The following is a 20,129-nucleotide window of genomic DNA, read 5'->3' as shown; positions in this document are numbered from 1 at the left end:
CTTCTCTGTGGCAAGACCCAGCTTGGAGACTGTCCGTAACTGGCAACCCAGTCTCTTCCCTTCCTTCCTCTGGGATCACCCTTGCTTCTAAGAACTCTTCCCCAAGTTCCAGGAATTTCTTCTCATTCATATTTTGGCGTGAGCTAGGCAGAACCAGGAAGGACCATCTGTGGTTCCAAGCTGTCTTCTTCCCCTGAAACTGGTCTCTCTCCAACGCCTGCCTTGCCCGCCTCTGAGCCAGCATCAGCCCTTCACTGCCTCTGGATGCCCATCCCATAGAGCAAGATCCAGGTCTGTGTGGTCCCCCTCCTGCGTGGCCCTTTGGACTCATCCTCACGCCCTGCCTTACTGCCAATGCACTGGTTCCTGCCTGGACCAACACCACAGCTGTCACATCGATCTCCCTGCCCCCAGCTGCTCTCTGCACACTCCCCTGTCCCTACCAATCCCTTCTGTTCTTAGCACCTGGTGCTAAAGCCGTAGGACTCCCTCCAGGGCTACCCACTGCTCTTGAAGCTGGAAGGCAAGCCTTTTCGTGTTCTGGCCTCTGCTGGCTGTCCCAACATCAATTTTCTTTGGTCCCCCGCAACCCCATGTATATTATAGCCTCTGCTGCAGCAGCGGGTGGGAGATGGGCTGGTGAAGGCAGCCAGGTGTGGTGTCAGAATGACTTGGGGTCAAGTCCCAGCTTTTCCAGGCAGAGACATTTTCAGCCCTTCCTCTTAGGCCTAAATTTTCTTGCTCTAAGGATGAGGCACAATCTCACATTACAGCAAACATTCAAATGCACCAACCTGCAACATGAAATTGAATTATTCTTGCTGCAAAATATTTGACAGGATTTTTATAAATTGTCCCTTTGAAATTGAACTACTTAGCAACAACTAACTTCCTTAATTTATGACTGTGATTTCTCAAAATCCTGGCACAGAGGTCCTAAAACTCTTGTAAATAAGGGTGTTAGGAGAATCTTTTGATCTAATATTTAGTCTTTGATCCCGGTTCCTGACACAGAGCTCCTAAGATCTTCGTAATTTCCTGAGTGGTAAGAGCATCTGACACCGAGCCCCGAAATCTCTTGGAATTTCCTGGTGATAGGAACGTCTTTTGTTTTAATGAGGTGACTCTGGTGGGCTCCTGGATGAGGGCTGGTCACCAGAAAGATCAAGCCATGATTGGAAGCTTGGAACTTGCAGCCCACCACAGCCCCCTAATTCTGCAGAGAGGAGAGAGAGGCTAAAAGGGAGTTAATCATCAATCATGCCTACGTGATGAAGCCTCCATAAAAAATGCCAGTAGTATAGGGTTCAGGGAGCTTCTAGGTTGGTGAACACAGCCAGGTGGGTGATGTACCCAACTCCACAGGGACAGAGCTCCTGTGCTCGGCACACTCCCAGACCTCGCCCTGTGTATCTCTTTATCTGGCTGTTCATCTGTATCATTTACCATATCCTTTATTATGTAATAAACTGGTGAACATAAGTCAGTGTTTTGCTGAGTTCTGTGAGCCACTCCAGCAAACAATCAAATCCACAGAAATCTTACGTGGGGACAGGTAAAACAGGACTGTTTTTCTTTTATACTCCCAGACTTGGGAAAAAAGAAAGTCTAATGCACAAATTTTCAGAATGTAACGAAATGTGTATGAGTGTTCTGAAGCTGACGCTAGTGACATACAATTGAGCTTTTATAAGACATTTCTATTTTGTCTTCTTTTGTATTTTAGAGCCAATTTATTGTTTTTCAGGCCTCGTGTTTTTGTGGGTCCCTGGAAAACTTAGAGGTCCCTGGCCCAGAATCATCTCTCCTGCCCAGTGGCCTCACATGGTCCTGCCTTCTCCAACTACCTGTGACCTTGAGCACATCCTTGCACCTCCTGGGCCTGTGCCGTCCTCTGAGGAAAGACCATGAGCCGTGCAGAAGAGTTCAGTGAGATACCCCTGCAGTACGTCGCCAGTTACTTAACAACTTATCTGTCTCTTAAAGAGACTCCGTCCTCAGAGTCTAGGCTATGCCTGGTTTAAGTAAGGGTGGAGACCATGTGCTGAGCCCCAGGGTCCAGCCTGACGCCTGGCCTCAAGGAGGCACTCAGTACATGTCTGTCCCCTCACTGTCCCTGAAAAGGCCAGGTTCATTTCTATAGCCAAATCCTTTGCCCAGGCTGTTTCCACACCGAGAATGCCCCTCCCTTTCCTTTCCATGCTTCTGCACGTCCTTCATTGTCCAGTTCGACTCCCCTCTCTTTAGAGAAGCCTTCCCAGACCCTCCTGCAAACCCTCCACCTCCTCCCAGTTCTAACATTGCTATAGCACGTTCAGAATCTACCAAACACTTTAAGCAACAAGCAGAGAGGCAGTAGGGTAGTGGTTAGAATGAGGGGAGTAGGCTCAGACAGGATTGGGCTCTGCTTCCAGCACTGTCCTTGCTGGTCTCGTGATCTTGGGTAGGTCACTTCCATCTCTGGCCCTCGAGCTCCTCAGCCGTGGAGGGGCAGGAAATACACACTGTGCAGGGACGTCGGGGAGAGGGCTTTGCAAGCTGTGATGTGCAGTGCCCAGGAGGGATGGAGTTTAAAGTTATCAAGGAGGACAAGTGGGTTGGGGGTGGAGCCTGGACTAGAGTGGGGCGTGGAGGGGGCTTACTTTGCTGACAGGTGGGTCTGAAACTGCCAAGACCTTTCGCCGGAAGCGAAGCTCACGTTTCTCCTTGGGCATCTCCTTGGGGAAGAAGAAGTAGGGGGTGGCAGCCAGGGCCACGGTGCCAGCGGAGATGAGAAAGCCCAACCACCAGGCACCCACCCATCGGGGGTCCTTTGAGGTCAGGCTGATGCCACCTGGAAGAGAAGACCATGCGATATTAGGGTCAAGGTGGGCTGTCACTTCTTGGCCACCACCCTGGGACTGGCCTCTTGAGACATGAAGTGGCCTGTGCTGGGAGTCAGGAGATCTGGGTTCCAGTTGTGCCAGTTAGTATACCTGTGTGACCATGGGCAAGTCCCTGACCCTTCCTGGGCCTCAGCTTTTTCAACTATTAAGGCAATGTGTGTCGTGGTCAAGGTCATGGACTTTGGAAATGGACCGCTGGGTCTGAATTCCATTGCTAACGTAACCTTGGGCAAGTTATTTAACCTCTTGGTGCCTCGGTTTCCTCCTCTGTAAAGTTCAGATATTAGTAGCACTTACATCATAGGGCTGATGTGAGAATCATAGAAACTAATACGTGTAAAGCACTTAGAATAGTGCTGGCACATAGAATGTCTACATGGGTGTTTTCTCTTTGCTCACTGTTACTACTGTGATTATTATTAGGAAACTGATGGCTAGGATGACTTTTGTGGTTCTCAGACCTGCACGATGATCAAAATCACAAGGGGTGCTTGTCAAAAACACCTGGCCTTACCCATGACCAGCTTAGAACTGCCACAGGATGGGGTGGGAAGGTGACCAAGGAATCTGTGCCTTTAACAAGTTCCCCACCAACTGTATAGCACAGGGAGGAAAAAAAGAAGGTACAATCTTTGCAAGACATATATTAAGTTAATCTTAAAAATGCATTCCAATATACATTAGGTGTAGACAAATACTGTTTGATTCCACTTATACTTGGTACCTAGAAAAGTCAAATTCATAGAGTCAGAAAGTACATTGGTAGATGCCAGGGGCCAGGGGGGTAAGGGTGAGGGTGGGAGTGGGAGGTGAGGAGGGGGAATGGGGAGTTAGTGTTTAATGGGGACAGAGCCTCAGTTTAGGAAGGTGAAAAATTCGGGAGATGGAGGATGGTGAGAGTTGCATAACAATGTGAACGTACTTAATGCCACTGAACTATGCAGTTAAATATGGTTAAAATAGTATGTTTTATATTATGTGACTTTTGCCACAATAAAAAAACATTAAAAAAAAATTCCCCAGGTGATTTTGATCCCCCTCCAGGTGTAATTAGGGCAAGATTATCCCAGGTGTACCTCCTGACTGAAGTGCCCCCCTCTCCCAACAGACCTCTTGACCCCAAGGCTGAGTTGGGTACCTCCTCCTTCAAGAGCGTCTGCAAACACTTTCTAACAATACAGATGCATGATGACACCAACCCCAGGAGTGGGGCTGATTCCCAGGGGCTTGATCCTGAGCTCCTCCTGGACAGGGGCCAGAGTACACAGTCAGCACTCAGCAAATGCATCTGTAAAAATGGGGGCAAAGTTGGCGTCTGCACTGATTCCCTCTTCCACTTACTATTCCCCTGGCTTCTGTGCCAGGCTGGTGGGAACTCACACACACAGCTCAGATCCGCTTCTCCCATACCAGTCTGTGCCTGCAGTGGATATGACCCGCCCAACCCATGCAATGCCCCAGAGAGAAAGAAGGATTAGGGAGGTGGCACATTGGTCCACAGGAATGCCACATCTGCCTGTGAAGGTGGCATAGCTGCCAGGATGATGTCAACAGAGTCAGAAACATCCCCCCATCCCCTGTGCTGGGGTGTGTCTGGGAAACTGACTCCTGACTCCTAAGACTGTTCCATAGGGAGAGAGGAGTTACAACCAGAGTCCACATTTGGCTCCTGGCCCAGCTTTCTAGAAGGAAGGGAGGTGGGGCAGGGTTATCCCTAGCGACTCTTGTTCAGAGCTGCCCAGGCCTGTCCTGACTGGAGGCACCCGTGGGCAAAAGCCAGAGAACAAGAAACAGAATCTGCCTGTCCATCTACCTGTACATGTGTCACCTGAGGCCTCTAGGGCTTGCTGGAAAATCTCCAGGTGAGGGATGGGACATCTGAGCACCACGAGGCAGAAGGCAGAGCTGGGAGCTCAGAGCTACTTGGTGTGACCAGAGGCAGCTGAGATGCCAGAGTGACCTTTTCTAAAAAAATTCCACTCCCACTCCTCACAGAGTGCCAGGACTCTGGGATCCCCAACACTCCTCCCTCCTGGCTGCCTTCGGACCCAGCTTCAGTTCCACTCCTTGGCCCACACTGACCACTACCTGGATCAGAGACCGCTATTCCCCAAACGGTGTCCTCAGCACAGGTTGTCAGGCTCTGAGTGGTCAGAGCTGGAACGGTCCTTAGAGGTCACCCAGTGGATTTCCCATCTGAGATGGCCAATGTAGCGGAGTCCTGCTCCAAAGTTCTCTCCGGCACGCCAGTGTCCTCTCTGTGTCCTGAGGCTTGTCCCCCGACAGATGGGAGTGCCCCACAGGCCAAGAAGAGTATGTGGCCCTGTCTGCTCCACGGGGTATCTGAGCAGGGGGCTGGGGGCCTGGGGGAGCTCAGGGGTGGAACTAGGTGAAGACACGTAACAATAGTGACAACACTTATACCTCGCCATCTGACGGCTCCTTGTAGCTTATCTCCACATTCTCACTGCATTGTGATTACAGCTTTGGGAGGTGGGCGGGACAGAGAGCATCTCAAAGATGGGAAAGCTGAGGCTCAGAGAGGTTAAGAGGCATGTCCAGGGCTTCCCTGGTGGCTCAGTGGTTGGGAGTCCGTCTGCCGATGCAGGGGACGCGGATCCGTGCCCCGGTCCGGGAAGATCCCACATGCCGCGGAGCGGCTGGGCCCGTGAGCCATGGCCGCTGAGCCTGCGTGTCCGGAGCCTGTGCTCCGCAACGGGAGAGGCCACAACAGTGAGAGGCCCGCGTACCGCAAAAAAAAAAAAAAAAGAAAGAAAGAGGCATGTCCAAGGTCATGGGGTTGCTGGGATTTGAACATGGGTCCCCTGGCTCAGTGTCTCCTATGAGACCAGTGGTCAGTCAGCTGTGTCTATGTGCCCCCGGGGACAACTGTGTGCTCTGAGGCTCACCTTCCGGCATTCGATCAATGTCCACGTAAAGGCGCAGCATGAGGCTGCCCAGCCCATAGGCCATGCCTGGCCCCATCATGGTCACTGCAAACAGGATCCCTGTAACAGGAAGCCTAGGTTAGACCCCTCTAGCCCGGCTTCCCTCTGCAGGTTAGTGCCTGCCCAGCCTCCAACTGGCAAGAGCAGCCCATCTCCCCTGGTCAGGGACGGAGAGCTCTCCAGGGCCTCTCAGGCCCTTTACCAGCCACATGGGGCAGAGGTCAGGGACTCATACTTAGCCTGACCTGGGCCGTGCCCTCCCTCAGAGCCCGAGGGGTGGGACAGGTCCTCACCGAGGTAGAGGGGTGAGTTGCTGTTGTGGGCAAAGTCATCAATGTAGGAGATGCCAAAGGGCTGAATGGGCACCCCGCCCACACCGAGCAGGGTCTGGGCCGTGAACATGATCCCCACCACGGCCAGATGCTGGACTTCTGTGTAGCCTGAGCAGCTGCTGTTGGATGGGGTTGGGGCTGAGGTTGGGGCCTCAGTGGTGGGCACGCACAGGGAGGCCTCAAAGTCCTGTGGCATGTCTGCTGAGAGATGATAAAAAATATTAGGACAATACCTAAGACTTATATAGCACTCACTGATGCAAGGTACTGTTCTAAATGCCCTGTATATAAATCATCTGACCCCTACAACAAACCCAGGGAAGGGATGCTCTCATTATTCCCATTTTACAGATGAGAAAACTGACGCTCAGACAGCAACTAGCAAGGGTTAGAGCCAGGATTGGAACCCAGGCAGTCCAGCTTTGAGTCCATGCTCTTAAACCAGAGGTATGTGGAAGTGCCATGGCAACAGTGACTCTTAGGTGGAAGGGGTGGGGCGGTCGGAGGAGGTGTGGAGTTTGAACTGGGTGGAGAAGAAAAAAAAGATTTTCCAGAAAGGGAAGGTGGGGGAGGGTGTTCCAGAAAGAGGTCACAGCACATGCAAAACCAAGAGCTTGAGAAGTTCAGCACGGCTGGCTCACAGAGTGTAAAGGTCGAGGCCAGGGCTGAAAGCAGGGCCAGGCAAGAGCGGGGACACTGGGCCTGGGCTGTGGAGGGCTCTGGCGCCCTTGACCTTCCTTATGGGGAGGCTCGGTGTCAGCTCGGGACACAGATGCAGAGTGCAATAAAGGGAAATTTCTTAAATTAGTACCAGACATTTGTTTCCTGTAGCTCACCAATATTTGCTGAGCAAACTTAAGAAGACCCTCATACTATTATTATCCCGAATGCGGGTGTAGAAGTGGCCTTCTCTCTGCGGCTGGCCCAGCCCTTTCTGGGAACTCTGAGCCATGCCCACCCAGCCCAGAGAGCCACTCTTTAGGGCTGGAACAAGCCATGTGAGCCAAGGTCGAGGACCTGGACCCTCAACCAAGACTGCCTGGGTTGAAGACGGTGAGACTTTGGCAGAGAGGCCCTCAGCCCCTCTGGGCTCGGCTTCGTCCGTCATCTGTTGAACAAGCCCCCTAGGATGGAAGCTCTACACAAATATGGAATTCAGAAGCAGAATAATTCAGTAGTTCAGAGCAGAGGCTCTAGGGCCAGGCTACCAGGGCACGTCGACTAGCTGTGGGCCTTGGGGAAGTACCTCCTTCTCTGTGCCTCAGTTTCCTCACTTATAAAATAGGATAATGATAACACCTGCTCAAAGGGTTGTAAGCGTTAGGAGTGGTGATTGGTGCCTGTGCACAGTGCCTACAAGACATTAGATATGAGGATTATTATGGGGACCTTTAATAAGATCTTTTTTTTTCCACCCCTGGGTCCCCAGTACCTAGCAGAGGGCCTGGCACATAAATACTAATGATAAGTAATTCATTAATGAGGAGGAACGAGTGAATGAAATAGCCTTGTATGTCAGAGCAGCGTGGGTGTTTGGTGGTCACCAAGTCCAGTCCACCCATTGTATAGATGTGGAGACTGAGGCTCAGGCAGGAGAAGAGGTCTGCTTGGGGTTTCATGGGGAGCAGAAGGGTGTTGTATGGCAGTGAGGGTGAAGAATGTGTGTGACCCTGCACAGGAAAATCCCTGTTAAAGTGAAGATTCTGGACGGAGGAATGTGAGGAAGTGTAATTTTTCAGCATCCTAGTCAGGTCTCTTGACAGTTCTCCACTCAGGCCTAGATAACCACTCTGCTTTCCTCCTGGACTTTCCCCACTTCCCAGCCATTGCCTGTGCAGTTCCCTCCACCTGAAATGCCCACCTTCTCTCAACTGCCACCTCCTCCAGCTCACTCCAGCCTCCAGTATCCTTCCCCTACTCTGGGCTCTACCAGCTCCCCCTGGCTGTCTGGTGCTGGACGTTCTGGCCTGAGGCAGAGCTGCCCATGCTCACGCCAACCCACGCTCCCTCGCAGCTTCTCGGGGCTGGTTGTACCTGCTCCATCTTTCCACCCCTGGGCCTGGCACAGAGTAGGAGCTCCGGGGTCTGAGCTGATGGGAGGACAAGGGAGGAAGGATGCTTTCTGACAGCGCTCCTCCCCTGGGAAGCCTTCCATGATGGAGGCTGGGCCGTGGGCTCCTTCCCTGGGCTCCTTCGGTCCTGTTCTTCCTTCCTCACACAGTTGATACAATGCGTGGGGGAAGGGGAGGTATTGTTTGTTTCCTCTCCCAGACTGGGAGCTCCCAGTAGGCAAGGACTGAGTCCCCTGAGAGGGTCCAGCACAAAATAGGCAGCACTAAGGGTTTCTCGGGTGGACCACCAGATGGATTGTTGAGGGGTTGGTGGATGGATGGGTGGATGGGTAGATGGGTAGGTGGATGGATGGGTAGATGGGTGAATGGGTGGAGAGGTGGATGGGACAGGGAAGGCTGCCTGAGTCGTTCTCCAAGGGACAGGCATCCATCTGTCAAGTTGACTCTCAACAAAATCCCACTGGGCTCAACAGGGGCTTCCCTATTCCTGTCCCAAATTCTTTCATGGTTTTATTTGTTCATTCACTCATTCATTCTTTCTTTCATCAATGTCTTGGCTTCTTGTGAAGATTAAATGCTTCAATACACATCAAGGGCTTAGAACAGCGGTGCCTAGTAAGTGGTGTGTGATACTGTTATTATTATATACAAATTGTTATATATTATTATCCATAAATATTTCCTGAGGACCCACACAGGCCAGGCCCTAAAGTGGGCTGCATTGTAAACCCACCCTCACCTCAAAAATAAAAGCAGGCCCTCACCAAGCGATGCGCAGAGGGCCTCACCTCTGCCCCAGGACTACCCACTACCCCACTGCCCAGGGCTGCCTGAGGGACCCACCCGGGCTGAAGGAGGCAGTGGGGGGTGTGGGGAGGACAAGTAGGTGTTCTGGGAAGCTGGGCCCATCCTAACCGCTGGAGACCTGGGGCGGGGCCCTGTGCACAGTAATGCAGCAGCTCAGATATACCCTCAGCCCAGCCCCTCCTGCTCTTACCGGGGCTGGTGTGGTCGTAGTGGTACGGCTCTGAGATGAAGTGTGGGACAGCCATGAGCACGCCCGCCAGGGTCACGAGGACAGCTCCATAGCCGATCAGGCGGGGCCGATGTACCCGGCTGCCAAAATAGCTCACAAACACGATCAGGGCCGTGTTCCCCACCTGCAAAGGGATGAGAGGACCCATTCAAGTGGGCCAGAGGGCCGGCCTTGTCGCCATCGCCAATCTCAGTGTTCCCTTCTGTAGAACGGACTAGCTGGTTGAATAAGAATCATTTGGGTCCGTCTTAAAAATACAGATTCTGGGTCCTCCTAGGAAGGTCCCTAGTGTCCCATTCGAGGAGAGAAATTAGAGCAGCGTGGACAGGGCTAGAAGTTCAATTTTATTCTAGAATGTGGGTTGGGCCCCGTGTTAGAACTTCTGGGAAGTCATGAATGAGAAACAAATAAAGTCTAAAGCCAAAGGGCTAAGGCTTGGATTTTGAGCCTTAGAATCAAAACCCCCGGATGTGGGTGCTGAAGGGGACGTAAGAGTTTGCAGGGAAGGGCGGCTCTGCCGTCAGAAGCTGGGATGTGCACTCCACTCTGCGGCTCACTGGTTGGTGACCGCGGGTGAGGTACTTACCCCTCACCTCCTTGCCGATGGAGGGGGGCAGTATCAGCAGAAGGTCAGTGGGAGGACTGATCCTGGGAAGGACAGTCACTCTCCATTTTATAGATGGGACACAGGCCTAGAGTCAGGGAGTGACTTGCCCAAGACCCCAGGTAATGACGTTCTCTTCCCACCTCTGAGATCTGAGGATGGAGTGCTAAGGAACACCTGGGGACTCGGTGTAGACCACAGGCCTTGGGTTGGGAGGAATGTGACACATCACCCAAGGGAGAGAGAATTTCACAGAGATCTACTGGGGGTCAGGGAGAAAGAGAGTGTTCTCAGGACTGTGACCTTTTCTGAGGATGAAAACATCTGTTGGGGAAGGGGTTGGGCACAGCTGGACTCTGATCTCCCAGTCCACCCAAAGCGGATTGTCCACTCCTGGCTGTCTGGCTGTCATCCCAGAGGCAGAGGCCTGTGGATCCCGGGGCAACTCCACGCTGTGGAGTCATCCCCTCCCCCAACCACGCCAAGGTCCCAAAGTTCTGCCTTTGATCTAATTTAAACCTCTCTCACTACTGTTGAATTGGCTTCCTCTGATTCCTTCCTGGGGCAGACAATAGCCGGGTGCCTGAAAAGGTGAAGGAACCAAAAGGAGAATGGGGGGACATGGGGACCCTGGCTAGCTCTAAAATCCTCCGTGTCCCCCAAGAGGGACCCCCAAAGGTGGGATAGGAAGGAGCTAAGATGGGATTGCATGTGGCACTGGGGGGAAGGGTTTATGTTGGGGCAGTGAGGGAGGGGGAGGGGGGTGAGCCTCCCTCAATGTTCCCCCCTGCGGCTGTGCCGGGGCCAGTACCTCGTTGAAGGCGGCCAGCAGCCCCGAGGTCTGACTGGAGAAGCCGAAGCGCTTCTCCACCGTGGAGATGGAGCTCTTGAGGTAGCCGGAGATCATGAGCTGCGCCAGCTGCAGCAGGCTGTGGCACAGCACGAAGAACTGTCGGAGGGGCCGTGGTGATGGCAGCGGGTGGGCGGAGGGCCGGGGAGATCGCGGCGGGTGGGTGGTAGATAGACGAGGTGGGGTTGGAGAGAGGGAGGGAGAGTGAGGCCATGAGATAGAGAACCAGAGTCAGAGGAGACAGTCACACAGGAGGAGAGAGAGGAAGAGAAGAAGAGTCCAGAACAATTAGAGAGAGAGAGATACTGGAGTAATGCATGGATTCTCACACAGGCCTAAAAACTAGGAAAGCTGTCCTGGGTACCCCAGGAGCCCGGGGGCGACCTGAAATCCACAGGACTGAGAGTAGGGTCTTCATGGGGCCAAGGATGACAGGAGCCCCTCTGACCCCCAGAGGTCCCCCAGGCTGGACTGGATCCCGCTCCGTGTTCCACCACCCTGCCCCTTTCCCCAGGAAGCTCCCCAGATCCCACCCCACCCAGTCCTCCCCTGGAGCTCCCCTGGGAGACCACCTGCACACAGCAAACCCCCAAGCTACCCACCCCACCTCACTCAGCCTCACCCGAACACCCTCCCTGCCTGTACTCCTACTGAAAAACTGGCAGAATTCCTAAGAGAAGAAAAAGCTTGCTTCAAAGAATTAAAAATAGGGTGTTTATGCCAGAGCTTAAAAAATAGAGTGTCTGTTCTTCTGAGTTTCAGTTTCCTCATCTGTGCAACAAGGAAGACACCCCTGCCTCCTCAAGTTATTATGAGAACTAAATAAGACCATGCGGGGACAGCTTCCGGCACGGGGCCTGGCACCCTGTAGGTGCTGGTGGAGGCTTGGATGTTTAGGGCTGCCTTTGGAGCCAGCACTCCCAGTATTCATACAGGTTCAGGATCCCTGGGGTCCTTCTCTTTCCTGCTAGAAAAACAGGAGCCAAGAAGACTGGTCACCCACTGCCCACAGAGCAGCCTCTCTGGAAGGAGAGAACATGTGCCTGAAACCAAGCTAAGTGCTTCTGTAGATCACAGCTACCCATTCTACAGATGAGGAAGCTGAGGCTCAGGGAAAGGCAGCAACTTGCTTGGCATTTTATAGCCTGTAAGTGGCAGAGCCTGTTCTGTTGGGCTTGGATGGCCCTGCTCCTGCCAGGCCCTGAGAGGTACCTTGATGCTGTGAAACACACTTGGCCGCAAATCTTGAGGATTTGGCCTGGCTTTGCCTCCAGGTGTGTCTTCTGTGCCCACCATGGCCTTGGTGTCCTTGTCTGGCACCTGGAGCTCCTCACCAATTGGCCCTGTGGGACAGACAGCCAGGGCATGAGAGTGGAGATGGAATCCCAGAGAATGGCCCTGACTGGGTAGCCCAAGGTGTTTCAGGGGTTGGTGAGAATCTGAGTCAAAGCACCATCAGCCTTCCTGCGTCCCAGGTGCTGAAAGAGCCGTTCCTAAGAGGGTGTGTGTGTGCTCCATGTGCCCATGCTGGTCAGATCCCACTGGGACCACCTATTCACACCTTCATTCCATTCCCAGCGTAAAGCTTCCTTCTAGGGAGAAGTTTCTGATGCTGCCACGTAACCTTTAAGCTGTGGCCCTGGTGTAGAAATGCACAGCCTTGGCCCCCCTGGGGCCTATATCTGTGAGACATCCAGTGTTCCTGGAGGCTGACTTTGGGTCTGGGTCTGTGTCTGTCTGACTCAGTCTAGGATCAGAGGTCTGGGGTCCAGTGCATGGTCAAGTCTTGGTCCAAAGTCAGGACATAAAGGCTTTTCCTGGGGGTAGTTTGGAACAGATACCAACACCTCCACAGGGCACCACCCTGGCTATAATCACAGAACTAACCAGCCCAATGCCCAAATCGTACATGAACCAGGTTGCTGGTCTGCACAGAAAGGGCACTAAGAGGTCATCCCATTTAACCCCTCTCATTTAACCCTTGAAAAACTGAGGCCCCATGTGTGGAGATGACTCAGAAGGTAGAGCTAGGTTAGAACCTGGATTCTTGGCCCCATTACGTGTGCCTGGTTTTCTCCCATGGTAACCATGGTAACCATGTCCGTCTCCCACTCACTGCAGTCCCTTCAGAGGCATCTCTCAGGGTCTCTTGACGTTTAATCTCAGTGACAAGCCTGGAAGCCTGGCCTTGGGGGACCTCACCCCTCCATTTAGATGAAAACCACCTGCGCCCCCCCCCACAGCCCAGGCCTCCTTGGCCTTCCTCCCCTTCTGGGGTCCCGCTTCCTGCAGAAGCCACTCCATTGTCTCAGATGCCTCTCAATCTGGCAGGAGTTTCCGCTCATTCAACAAGCTCCGCTGGAGCCTGAAAACTGCCCTGAGGACACTTCTGACACAGAGAGGGGGTGTGGGACCTCTCACCCCATCTCCAGGGAGATGGAAGGCAAACTCAGGGAGGGACTACGGAGGCCTGCCACCGCCAGTGAGGGTTTTGTGCTCCTCACACAAGATACCTGGGAGCCTAAGGAATTTTTCAAAACTGAGATATAATTCACACACCGTAAAACCTACCCTTTCAGAGTATACAATTTAGTAGTTTTAGTACATTCAAAAAGTCATACTCTACCACTGCTATCTAATTCCAGAATATTTTCATCACCCCAGTAAGAAATCCTGTACCCATTCCTCCCTCCTCCCATTTCCTGACAACCACTGATGTATTTTCTGGCTCTCTGGGTTTGCCTATTCTGGACATTTCATATACATTCATATAAATGGAATCATGCAATATGTGGTCTTTTGTGACTGGCTTCTTTCACTTAGCATAATGTTTCAAAGGTCATCCACGTTGTAGCATGTGTCTATGCTCCATTCCTTCTAATGGCTGAATCATATTGCAGGGTATGGCTACATATCAATCACATTTTGTTTACCATTTATCTGTTGATGGACGTTTGTTTCAGGTACGGTGAATATTCATATACAAATTTGTGTGTGTGTGTGTGTGTGTGTGTGTGTGTGTGTATTTATTTATTTATTTATTCATTTTTTTTCTCAGTTCTCTTGGGTATATAGCCAGGAGTCGAATTCCTAGGTCATACGGTAACTCTATGTTTACTTTTTTTTTTTTTTTTTTTTTGCGGTACGCGGGCCTCTCACCGCTGTGACCTCTCCCGCCACAGAGCAACAGGCTCCGGACGCGCAGGCCCAGCGGCCATGGCCCACGGGCCCAGCCGCTCCGCGGCATGCGGGATCCTCCCGGACCGGGGCTCGAACCCGCGCCTCCCACGTCGGCAGGCGGTCTCCCAACCGCTGCGCCACCAAGGAAGCCCTATGTTTAACTTTTTGAGGAACTGCCAGACTGTTTTCTAACACCATTTTACACTCCTGCTAGCAATGGATGATGGTTCTAACGTCTCCACATTCTTGCTAATACTTATTATTGTCTGTCTCTTTGATTATAGCCATCCTCATGGGTGTGAAATGATATCTCATGTGGTTTTTTTTAATAGACTTTTATTGGAGTATTATTGCCTCACAATACTGAGTTAGTTTCTGTTGCACAACAAAGCGAATCAGCCACGTGCATACACATGTCCCCGTATCCCCTCCCTCTTGAGCCTCCCTCCCATCCTCCCTATCTCACTCCTCTAGGTCATCACAAAGCACCAAGCTGATCTCCCTGTGCTACGCTGCTGCTTCCCACCAGCCAACTATTTTACATTTGAAAGTGTATATATGTCCATGCTACTCTCACTTCGCCCCAGCATCGCCCTCCCACCCCACCCACCCCTGGGTCATCAAGTCCATTCTCTATGTCTACCTCTTTATTCCTGCCCTGCAACTAGGTTCATCAGTACCATTTTTTTTCTTTTTTAGATTCCATATATATGTGTTAGCATATGGTACTTGTTTTTCTCTTTCTGACTTAGCTTCACTCTGTATGACAGACTCTAGGTCCATCCACCTCACTACAAATAACACTCATGTGGTTTTGATTTGATTTTCCCTAATGACTAATGATGTTGAGCATCTTCTCATTGCTTATTGGCCAAATCTTTGGGAAAATGTCTATTTAAATAGCTTGAGGAGGGACTTCCTTGGTGGCACAGTGGTTGAGAATCCGCCTGCTAATGCAGAGGATACGGGTTTGAGCCCTGGTCCAGGAAGATCCCACATGCCACGGAGCAACTAAGCCCGTGCGCCACAATTACTGAGCCTGCGCTCTACAGCCCGCGAGCCACAACTACTGAGCCCATGTGCCACAACTACTGAAGCCCGTGCACCTAGAGTCCATGCTGTGCAACTAGAGAAGCCACTGCAATGAGAAGCCTGCGCACCGCAACAAAGAGTAGCCCCTGCTCGCCGCAGCGAGAGAAAGCCTGCGCGCAGCAACGAAGACCCAACACAGCCAAAAATAAATAAATTTTGAAAAATAAATTAATTAAAAACAAAAACAACAAATAGCTTGAGGAATTTGGTTGAGGAAATGGAAGTGTGTGTGGTTGGGAAGGAGTCCCTTTGGTGGGGTATGAACACTCAGAGGAAATAAGGAGATGCTGAAACAAAAGTGACACCTGACAGGGAGGAGATAAGGGGTTGGTCTAGATAAGGGAAGTTGGGGCGAGGCTCTGTGGAGGTCACTTTGAAGGAGAAGAGAAGGTGAGGGGGTTCCAAGCAAACTCATCCAGAGGAGGTTGACAGGATGATTTCTGAACCCCAGTTCCTCTCACCAGTAGAGACCAGTCACCTACTATAGCACAGAGGCTGTGCTACATGCTGTCCATGTATGTAAAGGCTTGCACGCACATTCTGCATGCTCGTGAAGCATCTCCACAACTCCATGCCTTTGGTGACCTCATGATCTCTATGCTTCTGATGAGGACACCAAGGCTCACAGGTAACTAGCTCTGCTGACTCATGTTGGTGCAGGAACAAGAGCTGAGGTGTTCATCTCAATGTCACTCTGTGCTCCTTGCACAGATTTGAAGAGGGCAAGAAGCACAATGTTCTTCTCTGTCTTGGCCCAACCACACCTAGCCAGGCCACCTGGAAGGCAGCAGTGTCCGCCCCCAAGGGGCCAGGCCAACCAGATGATGAGGCTGGAGCTGAAGCTGGAAGGTCAGAAGTCACTGACCTGGATCCCCAGCTCTGAAAGAAACCCAGGGGATGGATGAGGGAGGGGGCAAAGGCCAATGGACCAGCTCAGGACCTTCCACCCTCCTGTGACCCAGTCTATAGCGTGAGCCTCTGGGTGGAGGAGGGAAGCCCTGGCCCTGGGCCCTCCCCCTGGGTTCTGAGAGCAGCCACCAGTCAGTGTGTTGGGTGGCCAGTCGGTCACTGAACAGGGCTGGTCAGATCGGTTGTCAGTCCCCTTTGACCCCTTCCCGTGGGCTGGACACCTCTATAGGGGGGCTGGCAGCAGACAGTCTGACTCCCTGATAAGAGATAGAACTCCCCCTGGAAGGAGGGTCCTGAATCCAGGGCTGTGTGTCCACCTCACCTCACCTCACCTGCTGTCTCTGAGGCCCTTCCTGTCCTCTGAAGGCTTTTTCAAGGGCCAGCCCTGACAGGAGAGAGGGCAGCTGAGGGAGTGAACCTGGGCTAAGCTGGGCTGGTCTGTAGAAATAAGGAGAGAGGCAGGGAACCAGGTCCCAGGAAAAAATTCCAGCCTCTTCCTCTCTTAGTTGGGTAGCCAGTTTTGGGGGCCCCAGATATGCCAGGGGGTTCCAAGGGCTGGCAGCCTGCGGCTCCAGAGCTGGTAAGTCACTGGTCCACTAGCCCACTGGCCTTCAGGAGACCTGTCTGTTCGGGCTGTCAATTGCCCACTCACTGTAGAGCAGCTGCTCAGAAAGCCAGTCAGAAAGTTGCCCCGAAAGTCTGTCAGCCAGAGACCTTCAGTTCAGTCAGAGACTCCAGATGTGTGCAAGGCACGGGGTCCTGGCTGTGGGCATACCCCCTCCATGGCCAGGAGTCTGAGTCTGGGGGATGAGGGGCAAGGTTCAGAGAGCAGCCTGACAGGAGGGGCTGATTTTCCCTGCCCGTTCTTTCCTGGAAAGGCTCAGGGGCCTGCCTACTCCAGCCACCTCCCAGCTATAAACAGCACATCTCAGGCAGATATGGGGCCGCGAGCCTGGATGTGCCCCTTTATCTTTCTCAGTCTGTTTCCTCTGTAAGGCGAGGATATAGCATCTACTCAAGGAGGTAAGGCATCTCGGGCACCTGGCTCAGGCTTGGCACACAGTAGGCCTCCTGAGGGCCAATGCTCTCCCCTCTCCTGATAATCTTCAAGTACCTCTCAGGCCACAGGCCCACCTGAACCCATTTCCTTCCACGCAGCCCTGGTTCCTCCCTCCGACAGCTCCAATCATTCCGTCTCTGGATCAATTCTCTCTTTCCCATCCAAGCCCCAGTCAACCGCAAGACCTGAGGACCTGGACCCCTTCCCGCCGTGCACACTCCCTAGCTGTGGAGGCAGTTGCCCAGGTTTTAATCCCCCAGCTGGTTTTGATCCCTTAGACCAGCGGCCCCTTTGCTTCCTCATCCTCAACGCAGGGCCGGCAATCCCTACTGCCCACTGCCGAGAGCGCCCCGAGAATCAGACCCTCCCGCCATGTTCAGCCCGGACACTAGAGGCCCCAAACCACACCTTACCGATGACATTAACTTGACTTTGCTATTCCACTGTCTTCATTAGCATTTTTAGTTTTTACTCTTCTTAGACTGAGCAGCCCCAGCAAATGGCTTGATTTTTTATGACAGGAACTTCCGAAAAGACAGAGCGACTCTTCAAGGGAAACCATCAACAGGGTGTGCACCTCAGATTCTTCGAATCTCTGCCCCCCAGATCCTCACCTTGCTGTTTCTACCAGAAAACCCTGGACTGTGGTATCACTATTCTTACCCAATCCTGGTCATCCCTCCCTCACCCACCTCTCTCCCCATTCTGAAGAACTGGCTGTAAAACAAACTTCCAAATTCTCAACAAATATTGACCTTTCCTCCCCACTCCGAGATACTGCCAAAGCTTTGAGAAGTGGTATTGTCCCTTGTCTGGGTAAATAATAGACTTTGTCTTACTGGCAGGTTGTGTCACTAACATGTGGGGAACCAGCACCGACACGGTGCATAGCAGGTTCTCAGTGAACATTGTTTTCTTCCCTGTCAGGTACAACCCCCCCCCACCCCCGCCTGCCTTCATACTTGCTTTGGGACAGCAGGGAGCATTGCCACATCTAGAACTTGGGAACCAGGAGAAAGTTCAGCCCTGAAGGGCCAGGGAGGTGGGGGGTTGGGAGACCCAGATCTCTGGCTCACCTTCTACCCTTACAGGAAGTGGCCTGATGGAGGAGTTTGTCCTGGGGCCACCCTATGTGCTGGGCTGGCCACACTCACCCAGCCTCCTAGCAAACGGTTGAGGTAGCTACTGTGACTCCATGATGCGGATGAGGAAACTGAAGCACAGAGAGGGGAAGGGGCTTATCCAGGTCCTGGGGCTGGTAAGTGGCAAAGCCTGGACTGGAACTCAGGTCTGTCTGACACCTGGGCCCCTAACAGCAACCATGAGACGGTGGCTGCCAATGATGGCCTTAGAACCTATGAAAAATAATCCCCATGTAGCCATTTCTTATTCTGGCCTCGCTTCCCTCCAGTTAATTGTCAAAGGTGGTTGTATGGGGACAGTCGGCCATTCTACCAGCTGATTCTTTAGCTGGTCAGTTAGTCATGTCATTGGTCAGTCAACACCCTCTTCTGAGGGTCTCAGAGAGCACTGTCAGGGCAAGGCTGGACAGAGAAATATGGTGAGAAGGACATGTGGCCCTCAGTCCAGGGGACCTGAGTGTGGTGAAAGTTCAGGACTCATAACCAAGGCCCAGATTTGAACTTTGAGGAGGGACGGGCTGAGACATGCCGAGAGAGCCTGGGAGAATTCTCATATCCTGAGGATGGAGGAAGAGGGCTTGGACCAAGGAGGGACAAGGAAAGGGCACTTTTTCTCCAGAACATTCCAGCCTGTCCCTCAGCAGAGAGAGCACGATCTAGGGTCACTCAGACCCAGTGTGGCCTCGAGCCAGCAATTAGACCTCTCTGAGCCTCTGCAAAATAGGAATAATGAGCCTTACCTCTCAAGCCTGCATGAGGGTCACACAGATAACATCCTTTAACTCCAAGATGCTGCACAGTGTCAGTTTTGTCAGTGTTTGCCCCAAACTCACCAGGGAGCTATCTCCAGGCCTGGCCACCAGGCCTCAGAACTTACTGTCCTGCAGTGGGACACTCAGCCCAGCAGTGCTCTCTCACCTCCTCCTGTTCCCTGAAAGGCACAGAACCCTCTGGAAGCCTCCCTCTGCTGTCTCCTTGTCTTCCCTCCCCTCTCCATCCTCACCTGCTGCATTCCAAGACATTTATTTTATTTATTTATTTTTTTTGTGTGTGGTACACGGGCCTCTCACTGTTGTGGCCTCTCCTGTTGCGGAGCACAGGCTCCGGACGCACAGGCTCAGCGGCCATGGCTCACGGGCCCAGCCGCTCCGCGGCATGTGGGATCTTCCCGGACTGGGGCACGAACCCGTGTCCCCTGCATCGGCAGGTGGACTCTCAACCACTGCGCCACCAGGAAAGACCTACCTTTATTTTTTTTTCTGATAATTTCCTTGTGCAAGAGAAGGAAAGGACTCTCCCCTACCCCTGCCACCACACACGCTTTGCCAGGGTGGTCAGAGGAACTGGCAGAGAGATAATACAGGGCAGAGGTTACAACAGGAAGGCCCTGGCCAAAGGCCCCATGTGTAGCTGCGTGAGCTGCGCGCCGTGAAGTGAACGGCACCCTCTGGAGTTGTGCGGGGCGGACGGCAGTCCTGCCTGGGGGCACATCTGACTCCTAGACATTTTTATTTGGCTTGTACAATGCTGGCTCGCTGAGTGTTTTTAAGTTAGTTGCCAGCATTTTAAAAATTAGGAAATTTCACACAAAACTCCCGATTTTTGTTTTTTCTTGAAAGATTAGCAGATCTGGCAACACTGGGCCCACCTTCCTATATGGAAACACTCAGCTGGTCTAAGATGCTTGCCTTTCATGTGGCAATTTGCCCTGTTAGAGCCTCTTTGGGCCCACCTGGCCTGCTTCAGGACCCTTTTCACCTGCCTGTGGGCTTCCCCATCTGTGACCCACAGCAACCCTGGGCCTGAGGAGTCTGCTGGACAGGAAACCAAGGCTGAGTTAACCCTTTGAAGGGTGAGGCAGCAAGACCAGAAAAGGCCATGACTTGCCCAGGGTCACCACGGTGGGGATGGACCTTGTCTCTGCTTGTTCTAGGAGTAAGAATGAAGATTGTTTCCACACATACTGTCAGCTCCACAAGACAGGTGGCCGGGGTCCTGGAAGCAAGCAGCCCAGGTGCC

General features: G+C 52.6%; 1 protein-coding gene across 5 annotated transcripts in view; it reads right to left on the bottom strand.

Annotated features, from left to right (window-relative positions):
- SLCO2B1 (solute carrier organic anion transporter family member 2B1) overlaps positions 1 to 20,129 on the bottom strand; it is a 61,051-nt gene that overhangs the window by 35,151 nt on the left and 5,771 nt on the right. For 4 of the 5 annotated variants that reach the window (XM_079928544.1, XM_079928545.1, XM_079928542.1 and 1 more), the window contains exons 2-7: positions 11,940 to 12,070; positions 10,689 to 10,826; positions 9,235 to 9,397; positions 6,127 to 6,366; positions 5,795 to 5,893; positions 2,643 to 2,833 (exon numbers count right to left, since the gene is read on the bottom strand). In XM_079928544.1, coding sequence (XP_079784670.1) covers positions 2,643 to 2,833; positions 5,795 to 5,893; positions 6,127 to 6,366; positions 9,235 to 9,397; positions 10,689 to 10,826; positions 11,940 to 12,070 — 962 coding nt within the window. The remainder of the gene's footprint in view (positions 1 to 2,642; positions 2,834 to 5,794; positions 5,894 to 6,126; positions 6,367 to 9,234; positions 9,398 to 10,688; positions 10,827 to 11,939; positions 12,071 to 20,129) is intronic. The other variant, XM_079928543.1, reaches the window with a different exon arrangement.

Source organism: Stenella coeruleoalba, assembly GCF_951394435.1.
Source record: "Stenella coeruleoalba genome assembly, chromosome: 8".
Classification (NCBI taxonomy): domain Eukaryota; kingdom Metazoa; phylum Chordata; class Mammalia; order Artiodactyla; family Delphinidae; genus Stenella; species Stenella coeruleoalba.
The sequence above is the reverse complement of the archived record's forward strand: the minus strand, read 5'-3'. Positions and strand labels throughout refer to the sequence as shown.